The sequence below is a fragment of the Malurus melanocephalus genome, unplaced genomic scaffold, assembly GCF_030028575.1.
Source record: "Malurus melanocephalus ecotype Western Australia unplaced genomic scaffold, MMel_1.1 scaffold_60, whole genome shotgun sequence".
Classification (NCBI taxonomy): Eukaryota; Metazoa; Chordata; class Aves; order Passeriformes; family Maluridae; genus Malurus; species Malurus melanocephalus.
Window position 1 is genome coordinate 2163050 of NW_026623292.1, and position 18178 is coordinate 2181227.

At 38.5% G+C, this 18178-nt stretch overlaps 1 protein-coding gene across 1 annotated transcript in view; it reads left to right on the forward strand.

Moving 5' to 3' along the window:
- The window catches only part of TMEM117 (transmembrane protein 117), a 195868-nt gene that overhangs the window by 149142 nt on the left and 28548 nt on the right, over nucleotides 1-18178 (forward strand). Inside the window, exon 7 of the mRNA XM_057366156.1 lies at nucleotides 11169-11328. Within this exon, the coding sequence (XP_057222139.1) occupies nucleotides 11169-11328 (160 nt within the window). The remainder of the gene's footprint in view (nucleotides 1-11168; nucleotides 11329-18178) is intronic.

Consider the following 18178-nt stretch of genomic DNA (forward strand, 5'->3'; position numbering starts at 1 on the left):
AGTGAAGAACTGATCAAACTAATTTAATATCAACTCTGTACAATTATTTAATTACCGAGGAGAAAACTGAAGATATTACTAACGAAGTTAATCAAAATTACTAAATGAAGCTTTCTGAGGTGCTATATCTGGTATCCAAAGCTGTCTTCCCTCTTACAACTTTTGTGAAATGGATGTAGTTATTAGCAATACAAAAGTCTAAATATTTGGCTGATTCTAGTCTCTCCAGTGGTTGATCAAAGTAGCTGAGTGCATCCATCTATTCCAAATTCTGATTTGTCCCAAGGTTTCTGTTCTAAGAAGGTTCTCTATTTAGAGAGAAATTTATTGCATCTTTGCTGGGTTCCCTGAAGATTGCTATTACTTCCAGGATTTCTCTGGTTTGTGTTTGCTGTAACAATTTGCAAAAGAGTGCAGATTAGTTTCAGGATAGAACACAGGACCTCTGAAAATTCTGAAAAGTTTCTGTTTGGAGGGGATAACCATTTCTGGGCAGAGTAACACTTGCTGTCAGGATGTATTCTGGTGAGTCTCTTTATGAACTTMTTTCCAGCCGTGTTCTATTATTAGAAAGGTTAACCTTCCAGGAGGTCAAAATCATGGTAATTTGCATGTGGTTTTTCTTTGTTTTTTAAGACATGTGTCAGCCTTATACTGGAGCTGACTCAACTTGTTAAAAATCATGCATATTGACTTTTATTTTCTAGAGTATTTTTGAGCTGGTAAAAATTCTCATCCTGTCATTCACCTTCTTTGAGGAGGTGGGSTCCATCTTCTTGCTCACCTCCCTGGAGGAACTTGGTGCGGGGTAGCTGTTAGGATCTCCCATCCCCACGGCTCTCTTCACAGGACAAGTGCTTGAGCCCTCAACCAGGAAAGCTTTAAAATACTACATCGCAGAAAACTCCACGTTAGTTTATTGGTGCTTTTTATGTATGGTTGGTCAAAAACTGGATGTGGTGTTCTGGATATGGTCTAAAAAGTGTGGAGTAGAGCAAAGTAGAGCAAATCCCTAGATCTACTGGTGATGCCTCTGTTTTTGCAGCCCTGGACAATGTTGGGACACCTTTGCTGCCAGGAGATATGMACAGCATGCACTCAGCTTGCTGTCTACTAATGTCCTTTCTCATTAAGGTAAAATTGATATTATGYGAAACATTTTTGACATAAAAATGCTTTGCTCAGGAAGCAAGATTAAAGCTTTGTTTTCTTTTTTTTGTGTTGGAGTTGTTTTGGAAATGCATTTAATCAACATATTATCAAGTTGTTGGATGAAAGACCCTGCATTTATTAAAAATGCTTTGGGAAAAAATCCACTGAAGAGAKTTCAAAACCATTGCAATTATATTTTACTTTTATAGGGTTTGCACAGATATAATTGTAAAAGGCACAACATTTTGATGAATGAGAAACCATGTCCCATAAATACCATRGTATATGAAGCATAAAATAAAGAAAAATTTCTTGTTCCATCAAAGTGCCATATATATATATTATAAAACTAATCCAGAACATAGAAAGCTGTTAAACTGTTACTTTCAGTTTTTTGTAAATTTGAACTGTATTTCAAAATTTTAATTGTGGATATAATATGTTGTCTGAGAAGCCCTGAGAATGTAAATGCATACTCCCACCCACTAATCAAAAATGTTTTGTACAAGTAGCAACATGACAGTATCTGGGCAAGGACAACACGTTCCRTATGTTCTGTATAGGTAAAGCCCATTTTTATCCTTAATGCTTTGTAACTCATAGAATCATAGAAAYATTTATGTTGGAAAAGACTTCCAGATGATCAAAGTGGTATTGCAGCARGGCACAGACTGACTTAACCTCTGTGCTGGGTGAACCATTGTCCTCCTCATGATGGGTTCCACTTGCAGGGGCTCTCACCTGTGACACCTGGGGACAGGGGGCAGCCACAGAGGAGASGAGCCTGCTGCCCCAGGCAGGGACTTGTCACCACTGCCCCTGTCCCTGGAGTCACTGTGCTCCACAGGCTGCCAGAGGGAGGACAGGGGATCCTCCTGGCGCATCCTGTCTGCCTGTTGGGCCTTTTTCAGGGAAGGCTGAGTGCAATTCCAGCAGTCTCTCTCTGTCACCCTCATCCCTCACACCTGCACCTGCTGTCTCCTGGTGCTGCTGTGGGAGCCAGGCACTCTGGAGCTGCTTGATTGATTGGTGACTGAGTGATAGTTTTGTTATCACACATACTATGGGAAATTTCATGGGTCTGTTCTTGGGTTTTTCCAAAAGTATGTGAGGATAATTTTAAGATTACCACATCAAAATTCTATGTGAAATAATTTCACTTTTCTGAAACTTGTTTTAAAAAGCAAGTAACTCCAGCTTTTCAGTGAGTGTTTTAATTTGACAGTTTCTAAATAGAAATTTTCCATCGTTTTATTCAAATGTGTTGTCAATTCCTATATAAAATGTATTTGTTTTCCAATTCAAACAGGTTTTCCATTGTTTTCTTTAAAGAAATTAAAACATCAAGAACCGACTTCAGTTTTGACATTCAGCTCTGGTTCAGGTGTCTGGTGTTTATGTCTTGATTATTGCTATCAACATGGCAGCTCCTACTAGAGCCAGTGGAACTGAGGCCAATGCAGATGCGGGTCATTCAACTTGCCACAAGAAATTTACCTATGGTCAMCTGCAGAATTTTCCAAACTCCATCATTTGAATAAAGGTGGGATTCAGGTGCCTAAAYATAGGCATTGACCTCAGTTTTAAATGCTTTGGTGTACTGAAATAATGCACAGGGCTGGTGGATATGACACAGGGCTCAGAGGAGACCTTCTGTTGCAAGGTTTGAAGACCYACCAAAGTACTCCACATTTGCCCAAATCATACTGAACTAAATTTAGTTTAGGYAACCACATCTCACACTACATCTCTGTTGACTGTCCTGAGAGATTAGATATTTTAACTCATGTGTAGACTTCTAAAAAAAAAAAAAATCTATGGTTAAGTTTCTGGGTGATTCTGAATTCCTTACAAAATGTTTTAATTGCACTAAACTAACCCATATATGAAAATAATCTCTGTTTTAAAAAATAATGATCAGTTTTTCACTTGGCTGTAGGCAAAATGTAGCAGACCTCACATGCGATTTGAGAAAAATATTCAGTAATTTAAAGGCAGAAATGTCACTCTAGAATATCCTGAAAGAAACATTCAGAGTTGTTGGTATAGTGAAACATTGACCAGGTTAAAAGTTCCATTAATAATGAAATAAATTTTGAACAAAAACGGTAGTAATTTGAGTAATTGAGAAATGAGTTATTTATTAATTAAATAATTTGTTTGTTAATTAATTAATTTTTACTACTTTCCTAAATGTTTTTAATTGTGCCTTCTGAAAATCAGTAAGTTTGTCTTCAATCAATCATCTAAAAATCCAARTAATGCAGAACATAGACAGGGTTGAAAATGTGCTGTTAAATCCACACTTACACTCTTGCTTGTTTCTAAAACTAGAATTTAATAACATGTTTCAGCTTAGGAAAATGAAGTAGGTGTTKAGATACACTTCTAGCTCCTGCTCTAGGTCTGAAAAATCTTAATTTTAGGATCTTAGAATAACATTTCAATTACCATATAAACGCATTTGAAATAGAATTTGCCTTCTAAATGTTAAGACATATGTCTTTTGCATTTCAGAAGTTTTTTTCCCCATTCTACATAGCAATGAATGTAAGAATTTAGTGAGTATTTCATGATAACTGAGAAATAGAGGCCAATAATGTTTTCTTCTCATGACTRGTTTCTAGCAGTTGCTGAGGATGCTGGAAACACGAAAGCCAAAGTCCCTGTTTTGTATGCTTTGGTGTATGATCCCGTGTCTTTCCCCTATGAAAAGCAGCATTTCCCTCACTCTTACCAGGGACTGGGAGTMACTAAGCACCAAGACACTGGGTGTAGGAAATCTATCCAGAGAACTGTGCTAATGGAATGTTGACTCGCATGTACTAAGTAAAGCAGCTCCAGCCAGAGAGTCTGAACAAACAGTATGGTGTAGCATGTGAAAACCTTCTCATTATTGCATCCASCTGCTCGTTAACACTAATATTAATTAATATTCAAATATCTGGTCTGACTCACTCAGAACAGGTAACGTCCCCTGTGCTGTTTGTTGCATTTTGTGTAACTGAGATGGTGCCCTAACTCCTCAGCCGCAATGAGGAGCAGGAATTGTGCCCAGTTCTGACACAGCTTCCCTCACATTGCAGAARTCATCCCTTTCACAGGTAAATTTTGCATATGGATGAACTGCCCTTGTCTGAATATAAACCATTTGCACTGAAAAATTGCCAGGCAGGTCTATCCTAAGGCACATTTGATGCTCTGAAAAGATTTTTTAAATCTTGTTTCTGTTTTTTTTTGAGAAGCTGTCTTCCAATCCCCATTCTGTTGATAGAAAAAGTGATTATCCATCTGAAAGTAAACCAGAAAAATGGCTTCTCTTTATCTTGTGTTTGTTTTTTTTGTTTTGTTTTGGTTTGTTTTTTTTTCCAAATGCTTTCTACTGGAGTTAAGCAATTAACTTCTAACTTTGGAAGTTGAACATGAAGTAGAGTTCCTTGGATATGATGCATGTGACTCTTATACCTTGCATATGATACGTGGTGATTGAAAATGTTTGTTACAAGTGAGACCATGAACTTTCATAAACTGTTTTTGCTTTTCTGTGTCACAGATAGGAAATGGCATTTGAAACTTAAAGCTTGTGGTGATGAGTTTAATTTAAATGAGCTGCTGTTTGAAATAGATAACACTTTCATTTTAGTAAATTAATGGTGTGTCAAAGGAAACTCAAAGATGCTTCTACCTGTAATAAAAATTATGCTCTCTAGAATTCTAATATTTCACCATGTGATTACGTTACCTAATCTTATTAATTTTATTACATGAAAYATAGCAAAATGTTTCCTCTGTGCATTACCATAAATGCAGTTTCAGGCTTTATACAAATCTTTGTGCCAAAATCCCAAATAGYTCTGGAATCATATTGATACACTCTAATTAAATTGCAACTGTTGCAGTCAAAGGATGGAATTAAAGCAAGGTTTGTGGGCAAGGCTGTGGGTTAGAGTCGAGAGCGTAAAAGAGCCTACAGCTCCAGGAACTCTCAAGTGTCAAAGTGATCCTGGCAAGGTCCCAATCTYGATGCTTCTACATCTTTCTGATCTGAAAACCCCACAATATTAGTAAATGAATTTATAAAAAGTGGAGTAAACAATTCCAATTTTGCAAAACTCAGAGCATTCTTTATACTTTGTGGTATCAAATTTCTTCAGCTCACCAGGCAGAATGACAACAAGCATAGTTTAGAATACTTAACTGGGAATGTAAGGTTCTCAAAACATGCATTATCTGCATAAATCTGTAAGTATTTATGAGCTGGACACAACACAGAGAGTGTTTCAGAACAGGCGTTTCAGAACTGGGAGTTACTGGCAGGTGCTGAATTACTTACCCATTACTCTCAGCCGGACAGAATCAGACATACACTATTGTGGTGACAAGGACTTTAAAAAGAGAATGCAATTCAAAGTTTGAATTCTAAAYCATTTTCTTCTAATTGCTATTTAACTTCAGATAATTAAGTCTTATTGATGGTAATCTGCATTAATGYAATTTCTCCCACTTATTCATGCCTGCAGTGCATGCCATGGGGAGTGTGGCACTCTGAAATCCAATGTAGTCTTGTTCCATATCTCTGTCACTCACTTGTCTCCATCAGAAACAAGCACCTTATTTTAACAAGATATCCAATGTAATTAACCCTCCAATATTCCTGGATTTCTAGGGTCAGTATGTATCACTCAGTAGCACGCCTCTGAGGTGGATCTGCCAGTTCTCTCTCCCCCTGCACTTTGGTTGATGCTATGGATTGCTCTGGGGTGCACGAGTGGAATTTCTTCTGGATATATCTGAAGTGGGCACTACTTTTTGGGATCTCTCCTGGTATGCTGCAGTTATGGATGGGTGCTCAGGTCAGCCCACACTACACAAACACTGAAAATGGGATCCTCAGCACCAACTGTGTCACTCTGTGGCACTGCAGTAGCTGCTGATAAAGGCAGAWATCTGGAGTCCCTGCCCTCTCTTCTTTCTGAGAACTGTCCTTTGGGGGCAGAAGAGCAGTGGCCAGCTGGAGGATTTATGTTATGCTGCCCCAGGGAACACAGATGCGTTTCACCAGTGGAGCATCTGTCCCTTATATTTGTTAAATTGCAGAAGTAGTTCTGACACCAAGCAACAGGCAGACTAAATATTTTATTTTAAATGGGTTTAGAGTTGCTACTTTTGACAGATTAAATAGCAGAGCCCTTCTTAATTAAAACAAGCAAAATAAAAAGTGTTGGCATTTGTTTACGAACATCTGCAGTAACATTGTTCTTTATAGTTATTGTACACTGTGCAACTGTATATTTGGCCAGCTCTGATTCTGAAATTAAAAATTATGCMGCATATTTGACTCTATGGATGATCTTTCTTTCCTGAGGATTGGAAAGCAATTTTAAATATAAGGAGCAGTAAAATGTGTTGTTCCCTTTCTGCATCTGTTTTCACGGGGTATTTGCAACAATTTGGGTTTTCATGAGAAACTGCCAAGGCAATCAGCACCAGCGCAGGTGCATTCCACAGCAGAATGAGGGGTTGCAGCATAAGGGGGCTGGTTCTGGGTTGGGAAAACCCCAGGGAAGTGCGGAGACCTGCCAGGAGCTGGCAGTGTGATGTGGGTGGGACAGGAGTGATGGCAGACACCCCTCTCCCACAAAGGGCAGTCTAAGGAGTGTGACTGACCAGTTTCTTTGGTTCTGTCTAGTGTGTCCCATCCCAAATGAACATTGTACTAAGCAATGTTGGAATCCTTGTTAGCTATATTTAATGATTTCCAAATGATCTAACTTAGTGACAATTACATGTGAAATTACAGTGAAAATTCTCAAAATGCTGTGTCATACAAATCTAAGAGCTACTTTTGACTAAGTACAGGTGCGTGTTTTTTTCTGGGAAAGGTGTAGTCAAAGGGCAAGATAATGTTTTTTGCCTCTTGAATAAGACAAAATGAAAATGAGGAAAATCACTAAAGTTTGTCTTTTATCCCTTCAGTTGGTCTTAACAGAGCTCTTACTTTCTGATCATCAAAGCTGTAGCATCGTAGAAGATTTGACAGAGGGTCATGTAAGACAAGAAATATCTCTACAAATGAGCAGCCCAAAGTTGCAAATAGAGGGAAAGTAGTTGTGCAAAGACTTGTGTTTAATGTTTGAATGAAAACCTTAATTTTCTTTATGTTACAGTTTGAGAAATGAGGTTCCATCACAGACCAGAATCTGTTTTTTATATACTTTTCCCTGCTGATTTAGACATGAAGAATCATGAGACTCAGACTGGAAASAGTTCTTGTTTCCAGCATTAAATGTTTTGTGAACATGCATTCATTTCTTAGCTTGTCTTTCATCTTTCCAGAGACAAATTCTGGTTTGTTCAATTTTTCACTCAGTACAGGCRAAAACCAGATTGATTCCTGAAGGTGTGGCTGTATGGAGTCAAAGATACTTGTGGCGTGGGTTTGGAGGGGATGTGCTGTGAATGATTTTGTGGGACTGCCTTGGGGCTGCAAGAGAATGAGTTGTGGCCTYACGGGCTCTGCTTATGGAGTTCCTGGTGTGGGAGGTAGGACATGCTAAACAGCAGAAGAAAGTGTCTCCAAACATCCAGGACATAAGATCACAGCAGTTTTGTGTTTTCTCTCTGCAAGGTTTAGGTATGACCCTGTCTGCCGTATGGAAACCTCCACCAGTGATTCAAACCTGCTCAGGGAGGTTCACTTGTGGTTCACAACCTCTCATTGTGTATAATAAGCTGAGTGATAGAATTAAAGTTGGTCAGTTTGGTCAAAGCTTGTAGTGCAAGAAAGTGTTGTGGAAAGGTGCAGAAGGGAAGATGCATCTRTTTTGGACCTTGACAAGTTTTAGAGAACCAGATTAGTCTCCTGTTGAGAAATGAGGGTCAGTAATGTGGATTCAGTTTGTCATGAGTGATTTGATTTGACAAATTCAAGACCAAACTCAGTCCTGGTAACTAAAGATTATTACAGAGATACAGTCTAAAAAATTGCCTGGTTTTTGGGAGTTCTCTGGCAGTAAAAATTCTTCTCTTTCAGCCTCCCCACTCTTTGCCCCCTCCCTCCCCCAGTTCAGTGTTGCACTGGGATTTTAAATCATCACTGGCAGTGATAAGCACAGTAGTGACTTTTGTGGACCTTCCTAATAATTTTAACTATTCAGTATGCTATTGGTCTGGACAGTGTTTATTTGCACTCTTAAGGAGTATACAGTAGCTTTTAAAATGTGTGTTATTGCAGCTGAATAGGTGCCCAGGGCACATAATCATTCAATACAGCAAGCTAGAATTAGAAGCGAAATATAAAAGTGAATTAGAAGTGAAATATATTTCCTTTGTGAACTAGAGGCAGAAATAGCTTTTCTTAGTGCCTAGTACAGAGAAGAGTCAGTCCTCTTGTCCTTCACCTTGTAGCCTTTCCCCTTCTGTAATGAGGAGAGGTCCTTCCAGCAGTGGAGTGAATAGTCTGACAGTGTAGCTCTTTCTCAATAATGTGCATTGCAGAATAAAGGGCAGACTGTGCTGGGCTGGATACTGCAGGGCAGCTCACACTGGTTTATCCAATACAAGTTATGTCAAGTTAAATGAAATCCTCTTTTTTTTTTTTTTTTTTTTTTTTCTTTTTTTTTTTTTTTTATTTTTTTTTCCTAATCTCCAGGACACTGTACTTTCACAAGAAGTGAACTGAACTCTAACCCAAACAAGCTCATTTTATAATGACTCCAAAAGCATGTACTGAATATCTTGCTGTGTTCCAGTATCATAGGTCAAAAACACAACTGAGTGCTAATTGCGCTGTTTAATGCAACCATTTCAAAAGTCTCCTTCTAACCTATTTTTTTGGTCTCACATTTTCTTATTCTATTAGCAGCCCATTTTCTGCTTCCTTCCCTCCCTATCTGACATTTCAGAATGAATAACAAAGCAGTTTTCTAAGTGCATATGCATTTCCTTAAGGAAATCAGGGCTTGAGCACACACATCAGTCTTTGCATGCATGCCAACGAAGCATGAATAAAAATATGCCTGCCTTTGCTTGCCTACATGCCAAAGTCTGACCTTCCGTGCTTTGAACTCTTGCTCCAAAATGCAAATGCATAATTCAAGAGGACTGAGGCAGAATAGTCTTGAGCATAACTTCTGGGTATGTGCTTCCTATAGCAAAATACTTAGATTTGAATTATGGTTCTAAACTTCCTTTGYCCCAGGAGATGTGGTTCCACATCAAGGTCAAGGAAAATCAGGGCATCTGGTGGCTGGGTCAGTCTGCCTCGGCCAGCAGATAAGTGCTAAGGATTGTTTTCTTTCTGGAGAACTTTTCAGGTAAAGTAAGAACATTAACCATGAGAATTTCAGATATGAAGGTGAAATAAGCAGGAGAAAACACCTTTGTGTGTCTTGAGAGACTATATGCAAGAGAATTGTCTTTCCAAAGTAAACTATTCTGGGTATGAGCCAAAGTGGAGCTTGTAGAAAAGTCAGGTTCAAGTGCTGACAGGTGAGATGGTAGCTAAGCAAATGTTTTGGGATAAGAAGGCTTGACTATTGCTTAGGTTTAATTACATCTAATATGCCTCATTTATTGGTTTTTCCTTGCCCAGATGYTCATAATTATTTCGAGGGAAGTTGTTAGGGTGTCAAACATAGCGTTGCATGTAACTGACTTAATTTATTGAGACTGAAAATAAATATTTGAATGTAAAGGTGGTAGCAATCAAGTAATTTTGTATTGCATTACATTCTGAGGAAGTGCAGCCCATCATGTCACAGGAGAATGATGTTTACAAGTCCAAAWGTATGAACTATTGCCTATGTGAATATTTGTTTTCCCCTCCTCATTGACACAGACAAGGCTGCTGTGTAAAAAGAAGTGCATACACACTGGTAGCCTGTGACCACTGGTGTACAGGTTTTTTTTTTTCCTCTCTGCTGAGTATTTGTCTTGTTTGGAAGTGTCATGGGAAATATTCTTCACTTTATTTTACAACCCTTGGTAGCTGAAGAAAATGAGATATTATTGCCATAGAAAAAAAAAAATAAATCCACCCTGCCACAATTATTTAGCCATGAGTATGCATTCAGATTTTGATATGCCCCTATCATAGCACAGATTTACTGACAGCTATGGCTACTGGGAGAAGCCTTGCTCACCCTTAAACCACCAGCTAAATTTTCCAGCTTCCACAGAACCAGAAATTCAATCAGTCACTGCTGCCAACTCTGTAAAATATCACCAAAGTGCTGCTGGAAATGATGCCGAGGTASTTTGCAGGGATAGCTTAGGAAGATAATTTCTTAAATACTGTGTTCCAGAATTGTATGTATTAGTCAAATGTATCTTCTGGAATTCTTGTGGCATTTATATGGAGGCTTTAATACTTTTGTGATTTACTCTTCACTGACTTCTCAGAAAAATCATAAAATTTTTGAAAACTTTTACGAAGGATATCTTAGAAGACACAAAGCAAAATCTTTCTACAATCCCCTGAATTTACTAAAACTTAATTTAGTGCCTTGATTTTTTTTTTTAATGCAGACGTGTTTCTGTATAAAAATTAGACTTTCCAGTTAGTATCTTATACCTGCTTCGGCTTAGAAAAGATTTTCAAAGGTTCTCATGTCTTTTGGTGCCTTAGACAGTGTTCTCTCGATTAGTTGATTTGAATTTGGCCTAGATCATGTGAGCCTTGGTACATTTTACTTCTCTCTTATTTTACTTAATTGGTTTTCATCTGCAGTGAAAAATGTGGAATGGACAACCAGAGCGATATATTCCAGCCTAATTTTGCAACATGCTTAGTATTAGCCACTAAATTTCTTTTCATCAGGGATGCAGCTGACTGCTATCTTTTTTAAATTTAAAGAATTGTTTGTGCACTTAATTTGCTTCASTCTGTTTTCATCAGTGGAAAAGTCCTAGTAAAATGCTAGTTGACCATTAGAAGACAAGATAAGATAAAAYAGAATGATGCATCTTCATTACTATCGTATTCTCTCTGAACTATTTTTTCTTCTTCCTTCCAGGACGGTTCTGTTTACTCTGACCTCTGTAGTTGTGCTCGTCATCACTACYGACTGGATCAGCTGGGACAAGCTGAATCGTGGATTTCTGCCCAGTGATGAGGTCTCAAGAGCCTTCTTGGCTTCTTTCATCTTGGTGTTTGACCTTCTTATTGTCATGCAGGTACACCCTCCTAATGTTCTACTCAAGCTGCCAGAGGCTGCCKAGTCACTCCATTTCTCCTAGAGCAAATGGTGTTTAGCTAAGGTTACAAAAAGGTAAATAAATGTTTAGTTTGCAATCACTATTAGTAGGGGCATTTTACAATGTCATTCTCAGTGACTTTGCAAAAAAGGCCACTGGCTTCTTGTTGTGAAAATATTGCTGATTTCTCTTCTTACAGTATTAGATAAGAACTGCATGACTTTCCAAATTAGAAAGTGTTTTCTGCAAAAGTTGCATGAGGAAAAGAAACAGAAGCTGCTTGTTTTGTAACTTCAAATCTTCTCTGAGGAGGATGAGATAAATTCAGACAAACAAGAAAGGAATACTTCTGTATTTCAAGCATTTTCAGTATGAAACTGAGAAATGTTAATAGGTGAAAATAAGTATTTCTTATTAAGATTCAGCTTTCCACTTTTACATGAAAATTTTGTTGCTTGATGACAGGTCCTTGTAGTGTAATGACTTCTATCTGAAAGGTTAACTGGGGAGATGATTCATTGTAAGCTGCCTGATGTTTGCTACTTCGACTCTAGCTGTTAAAAAAAGAATCTGGGTCACAAGTATGTGGCCAAAAACCTCCTTCATGTGATGCTGTGCTCTCCCCTTTGCATTTGTCTGTGGTTTAAGTCTTGAGTGAATAATTTACCCAAAGCTCTGTGAAAAATTAGGTCATTTGGGTTGAGGCAAGGAAGAGGAGCATCAAAGGCCCATGACTTTTGCCCTTCGTCCTAGACATCTTAGACTGTTGAACTCTCTTTAAAGAGCTTTCTATTACTTGAGTAATTATCACAGAGGTGACACTGGTGGTACTGAGATTCTATCACTGCTGTATTAGGACTTTAAAGCTGCATGGTCCTATAGTTCAGTTTTGTTTTCCAGTGCCCACCACTGTTTAGTTTTCACTGTGGTTCATGGTTAGAACTAGGGGGATAAGGAAGGAAGTACTGTTTTTCTTGTAAGATTTCTGGTGCTTTGTTTTCTTTCCCTTTGAATTTTACTTTTTGTTTGATGTTTCAAAAAGATTCAAGAGAATGTATAATGAATGATTGTACTTTACAGAGCTGTAATGAAAGTGTGAATGAAAATACAGGATGTATCAAGCTATACTGAATTTGATATTGGATGCAGGGTAGAAAAACAGAGCTGCCATCACACAAAGTAATTATTAAAACATCCTTTTGACTTTGAAAAATGAAATTCCAGTATTTTGACCTTGGAGCTGCTGAATATAAAGAAGACTCTAATGTGAAACAGCTTGTCCTGAATACTCTTTCATATTTCTATAACACAAAGGAAGACGCTCATTTTAATTGCATTTCCAAGTGATATTTGTGCGATTGAGTTATTTATTTACGTGAAGTTATTTATTTGGACTGTGAAAATACATTGGCATGTTTTATTTAAAGTGTTATTCTAGCACTGCTGGTGCAATGATCTCATTTTGAGGGACCAAAGTATTAAATCACACAGAATCACAGAATGACCAAGGTTGGAAGGCACCACAGTGGGTCATCTGGTGCACCCTCCCTGCTCAAGCAGGGTCACCCCAGAGCACATTGCACAGGATTGTGTCCAGACAGTTCTTGAGTATCTCCAGCGACGGAGACTCCACAACCTCTCAGGGCAATCTATTCCAGTGTATGGTCACCTGCACAGTAAAGTTCTTCTCCTCACATTCAGGTAGAATTTCCTGTGCATTGGTTTCTGCCCATTGCCTCTTGCTTGGAATCATCAAGTAGAGCCTGGCTCCCTCGTTTTGACACCTTCCCTTCAGATTTGCAGACATTGATAAGGTCCTCTCTCAGTCATCTCTTCTCAAGGCTGACCCAGCCTCACTGTCTCAGCCTGTCCTTGTAAGAGGGATACTCCAGTTCTCTGATCATATTTGTCGCCCTCCACCCTAGTTCTTTATATTTCCTGGGACAAAGGAAAAGGCAAAGCCCCCACAAACCAACCAGTTAATTTATCTACTTTGAAATGTTAATTATGTTTTGTAGATGTCATTGTTCAACAGTAACACAGAAATGTTGTCATTCAAAATGTTTTGATTAAAATCTAGTGGGATATTTGAGTACATTAAAAACACAACACCCAACAGCAAGTGCATAGAAGAAGGTGATGTCATTTGCTTGAACAGTTAAAGATTGAGTAGAAATACGGTCTTGTTCCCAAAAAGTGTATGAAGACTTGGTTTTGGTTTTTTGTTTTTGGTTATTTTTAGAAAATCTGTTTAAGTCTGGAAATGTAATTTGATGATACTTTTAACTGGATTTGGACTCAGTAATTTGACAGAATTAATTTACACGTATACAAACAAGAGGAGGATCCTGATTTACACTTTAAACAGAATACACAGGTATGGTAGTTTTCCCTTGAAACAGATAAGCAAAAGATATTTTGTGTTCACAGACAAAATGGGATATACAAAATAATTTGTCATTCCTGTCAAGGTAGACTCTCTCAGCTGTATATTTGATTCAAGAGTGGTACATAAATTTTTTTGTTTCCTAACAAGCAGCAGTGGTAAGCACTGATGTATAGCTTGTTCCTGAGGAAGTTGCTAAACTCTGAATGAAAATGTCCTTCTAAAAAACTCCCATTTAGCACAAAAACTTCTGAAGAAGTGCACATGTGAATGTCAAGGTACTTTCCATCATGCCTCTTCTGGGTTTTGTAGCATTTGAAAACAGTTTAATAAAAGACAAGTCCAAACCCATAAGAAACATTCGTGTTAGTTAAGTTAGCAAATAACTTTTGCATCATCTCTGACATTCAGAATTTCTTCTATGGGTTTTTATTCATGCACTACCTGCCCTTTCAAATGTGAGCTTAGCAATAAAGGCAGGTGACCAGTGGCAGGCTTTTCAGATGTCAGGATAAATGGGAATTCACCTTTAATAAAACTGATGACACATTCAGCTCCATTACTGGTGCCTGCAGCCATTACCATGTGGCAAGGCTGTACAGGGAGCAGCAATGTACCCTGGACTACTTTTGTCAGAATTATGTGGAGTGTTTCATTCCACTCAGAGTATGTTGCTCTTCACCAGCAGACTTTAGACATGCCTGTCAAGCAGCATTACAGAAATGGATCACCTTTTTGAAGACACACTTGTACTCCGCCAGTTGTGCAATGTTTGCCCAAGAATCCTGCTGTGAGGGCTGCCTCTGTTGTGATGTATCTCCCCGTGGCTTGCAGATCTCTCTAGGAGAAGGGACAAGTTCAAGTGAGGTAACTTTGGGAGAAAGCTTTCTGCAGCAAGGAATAGATTTTCCTTCCTGCAAAGTTTCTCACACAGTAAAGGCTTAACCCCTCTTCTTTCGTCCATTTTACATCCTCCTCTCTCTATGGATTGTGGGAGTGTTCCGTATCAGTATGGATGTAAAGCATTCAGAAATAATCCTGAAAATAAAAGTGAATTAAAGGAGTGGGAAGGAACAGCCTTGATCTACACCTTCACTTTATTGGTACTTACTGTGAAATTCAAGTGACATACCTGAGTATATTCCTAAATAACATTTATCTAACAAAATTATAATGTTTGTCATGCCATTGTTGTCACCATGGCATTTCTTTGTAGTGGATCAGATGTGCATCTTTCTTGCCTATTCTAGATTTGTTTATTTTCTTGAATCTGCCTCTACAGCTGCTACTCATGGATTTATRGCTGCATTGAATTTCTCAATCGCAAAGTGCTCTGTTTTTTTTTTCCCTGAGAGTCACTGCTTTGAGTGATATCAAGTCTCTTTCCTTTCCATTTTGAACACAAAACAGTAGCTCTCCTGAGCCCCACTTTCATCCACCAGACCTCGGTTTTCTCTTAACTTTCCTGTATCATGCCTCTGTGACTGGTAACAAGGGAGTGAGTTATTTCCTGGCTGTTGTGTACTAAGAAGAACAAGTTAGTGTGGTCCCAGAAATGTTCAGGAATGAGCAAGTAGAAATGGAGAGTCCTACAGAGTGAAATGTTCCTGCCCATCTCCTGGCAGGGAAATGAGGCTCTGAGTTACCAGGGCCTGAGGACAAGGCAAAGAGRAATGTACTATACTTGTATGTCAGAGAATGAAACAATGCATTGGTAATTCAATGCTTTTCTTTTAAAGGAAAACACTTTTGAGTTTGATGAAATGTAGGTACTGTTTATGTAAAAGGATGATGAGGTGCAAAAAGTACAGCATTTATATGTGCAATTGAAACCCAGAAGTTTCTGTTGCAATATTTTCAAGATTTGGTGGGATGTATAAATCCCCTCTAAAAATCCTTGAAACATTCCTTTGCCCCCTTGCCAGAGCCCACTATAAAGCACAGTTTATTTCTTCAAGTCTTTCAGTTACTTTGGGATTAAAGAAATTATAAGCAAAATAATTTTTCTGCTGAGAATAGGTGGGTGTATCTTGTCCCTTACTGCACATTATATGCCTCACCATTTTAATGAGCTGTCTGGTTTTTCTTGCAGTGTTATCATTCTGTGCTTGTCTAGTTTGATAACTGGCACCATCATTTTATGCTGTAGATTTTATTAAACCAGACATGTGAATTACATTATTTTTAAGTACATTTCATCTTTATGCTGATTGCAGATGGTTAAATCTTGCTTGGATGCATTATATTTGTCTCAGGCATTATAAATTCAACTCCAGTGTTTTCTTCAGCTGCTGTAACTTGGTGTATTTGTGCTGACCTGAATCCTCTTGTGCCAATTTATACTGGCTGAGGGCTGAGCCCTTTTTTTAGCTCTGTCACTTAGTTCCTCATTTTCAGAAAAGGAACAACTGTAGTTCTTTTCTTTCACTAGTTGTGTGATTGTCTGCTTAAGCCCCCAAGGTGCTCAGTGAAGGAGGCTGTCTGACTTGGTACAGCTTCCAGTGTAATCAGGCACCGGTCCCAGCTGGAGCCTCTTGGCTCTGAGAYGACTACACAAAAAATGAATTAGCTGGAAAAGCTTCTCATTTGTCACAGTTGTTCCCTTTTACCCTGACAATGGGTACATGTCATACATGTGACACTGAGGCCCTTCTTTGGCAGTGCAGGTATTTGCCTGAAATCACAAAGCCAAATCTCCAAAAGTAGACCCAGCATTTTCACATACTGGCCCTGAAAACCAACATATCCAGCCCAAATTCACGAAAAAAACCCAAAAACCATGCAATTGTAGGAACAAGAAAACCTGGAAATTGTTCATAGGGCTTTCACATGACTGTTTTCATCTTTAATAGCAAGGAGAGCATTTCAATGATTCTGCTCTAATAAGTGTGTGATAGGCTTTGTTATTGTGGGATGTATGCCTGAGAAATGTTGCATTGCTTAARATTATATTGGAGTGATTTTGTTGATATAACAGTAATGGTGAGATTCAGATAATTTCAACTCTCCACCGCAAAGCTCTGGAATGTATTATTTGACTGCAGAAAACTGCTTTGTTATGAGTGTTACACAGCTTTTTATCTGAAAATGAAAAATCTGAGATGAGTCTGAACAGGTTTAGCTGTTTCTAAGTGATAGGATTGCTTGCAATTTTTAAATGCAAAGCAGTGAATTAGAAAGATAAACCTCAGTTTGCCATCATTAAATAGAGCACTGCCTTGCAACAAGTTTTATGCCTATCCATACCTTGCATTTAACTACATGGCATGCTGAATATACAGGATTTAGGGACAGGTTGAGCAGGCATACAGAGTCACCTGTCAACAGTTCTGAGTTCAAGTAAGAAGAGGGAACCAGACTAGCTGGGCTGCTCTTAATCAAAACTCAGAGGGGAAAAGAAATTAGAATATGCTTGATAATGTTAGTCTAGCTGCATGATTTCTGCAAAGCTGATTGAATGGCAGATTTTTATACTTCCTTGAAAATTTTGAAGCCTGTAATATGAAACATTAACAAAAAGATGGAATTACTTTCATTGCCTTTAACTTTTTCTAGCATGCTGTAAAGCTGCTGCTTTTATTTGTATAACAAAACAGACATATAGAATCACTGAGTGTCTTGAGATACCAAATACATTACATATTTTTGCATCTGTTAGAACCCAGACTTTATTGASCCCATCAATAAGAAATTTGTTTTCATATGTATTGAGGAGGTGAGGTATTCCCTAGTGGTTTTAGAGATTTGAAATTATAGCTGTGATGGTTTCTGAGTTTGAACTGTCATTTAATTACTCAGCTGTGGGTCATAGGTGGTGTGTAAGTGTGGCCTTCAGTCAACCAGGTTTCTGGTTTCCTGCAAGTCAAAAGCTAAAAAGTTTCCCTCTTATGGAATCTGACCATGTTTGCCTCTCTGTAATGCTTGTCAAGGAAAGGAGATTCCCCAGAATAGCACCAGATCTGACAGATAGATTGGGAACCAGCACTGCGTAACACAGGGTGAATCTGTGTTTCCCACTGGAGCAGCAAAGCAGCTAAATGAACACACCTGTAGAGTCTCCCAAAGGGTCTCAGTGGTGTGCTGCGCTGACTTTGGACTGTACTATGCCTTGGCTGGTCCCCAAATAATTAACTTCTTCTTTGTCTCTTCCTAGTACCCAGATAGTATTTGCAATATAATTTTTCATTATAATTCCTCAGAGCCCTGCCTGAGCCAATGGGTGCTGTGGGCATATTAACAAATGCTTGCTGTTGTTGAAATGGCATGAACAGAGACAAAGGGCATGTTAATCAAACCAGGAAAGAGGCTGTGGTTWTCACCTCACTCTCCCCAACATTTGTTTGATTGCTGCAGTAGGCAGTGATGCTGAACTTGTCTTGATACCTCGAATGCCAGAATGGCACAGCCTCAGGTAGTGTTTGATGGCGCCAGGTGCCTTCATCT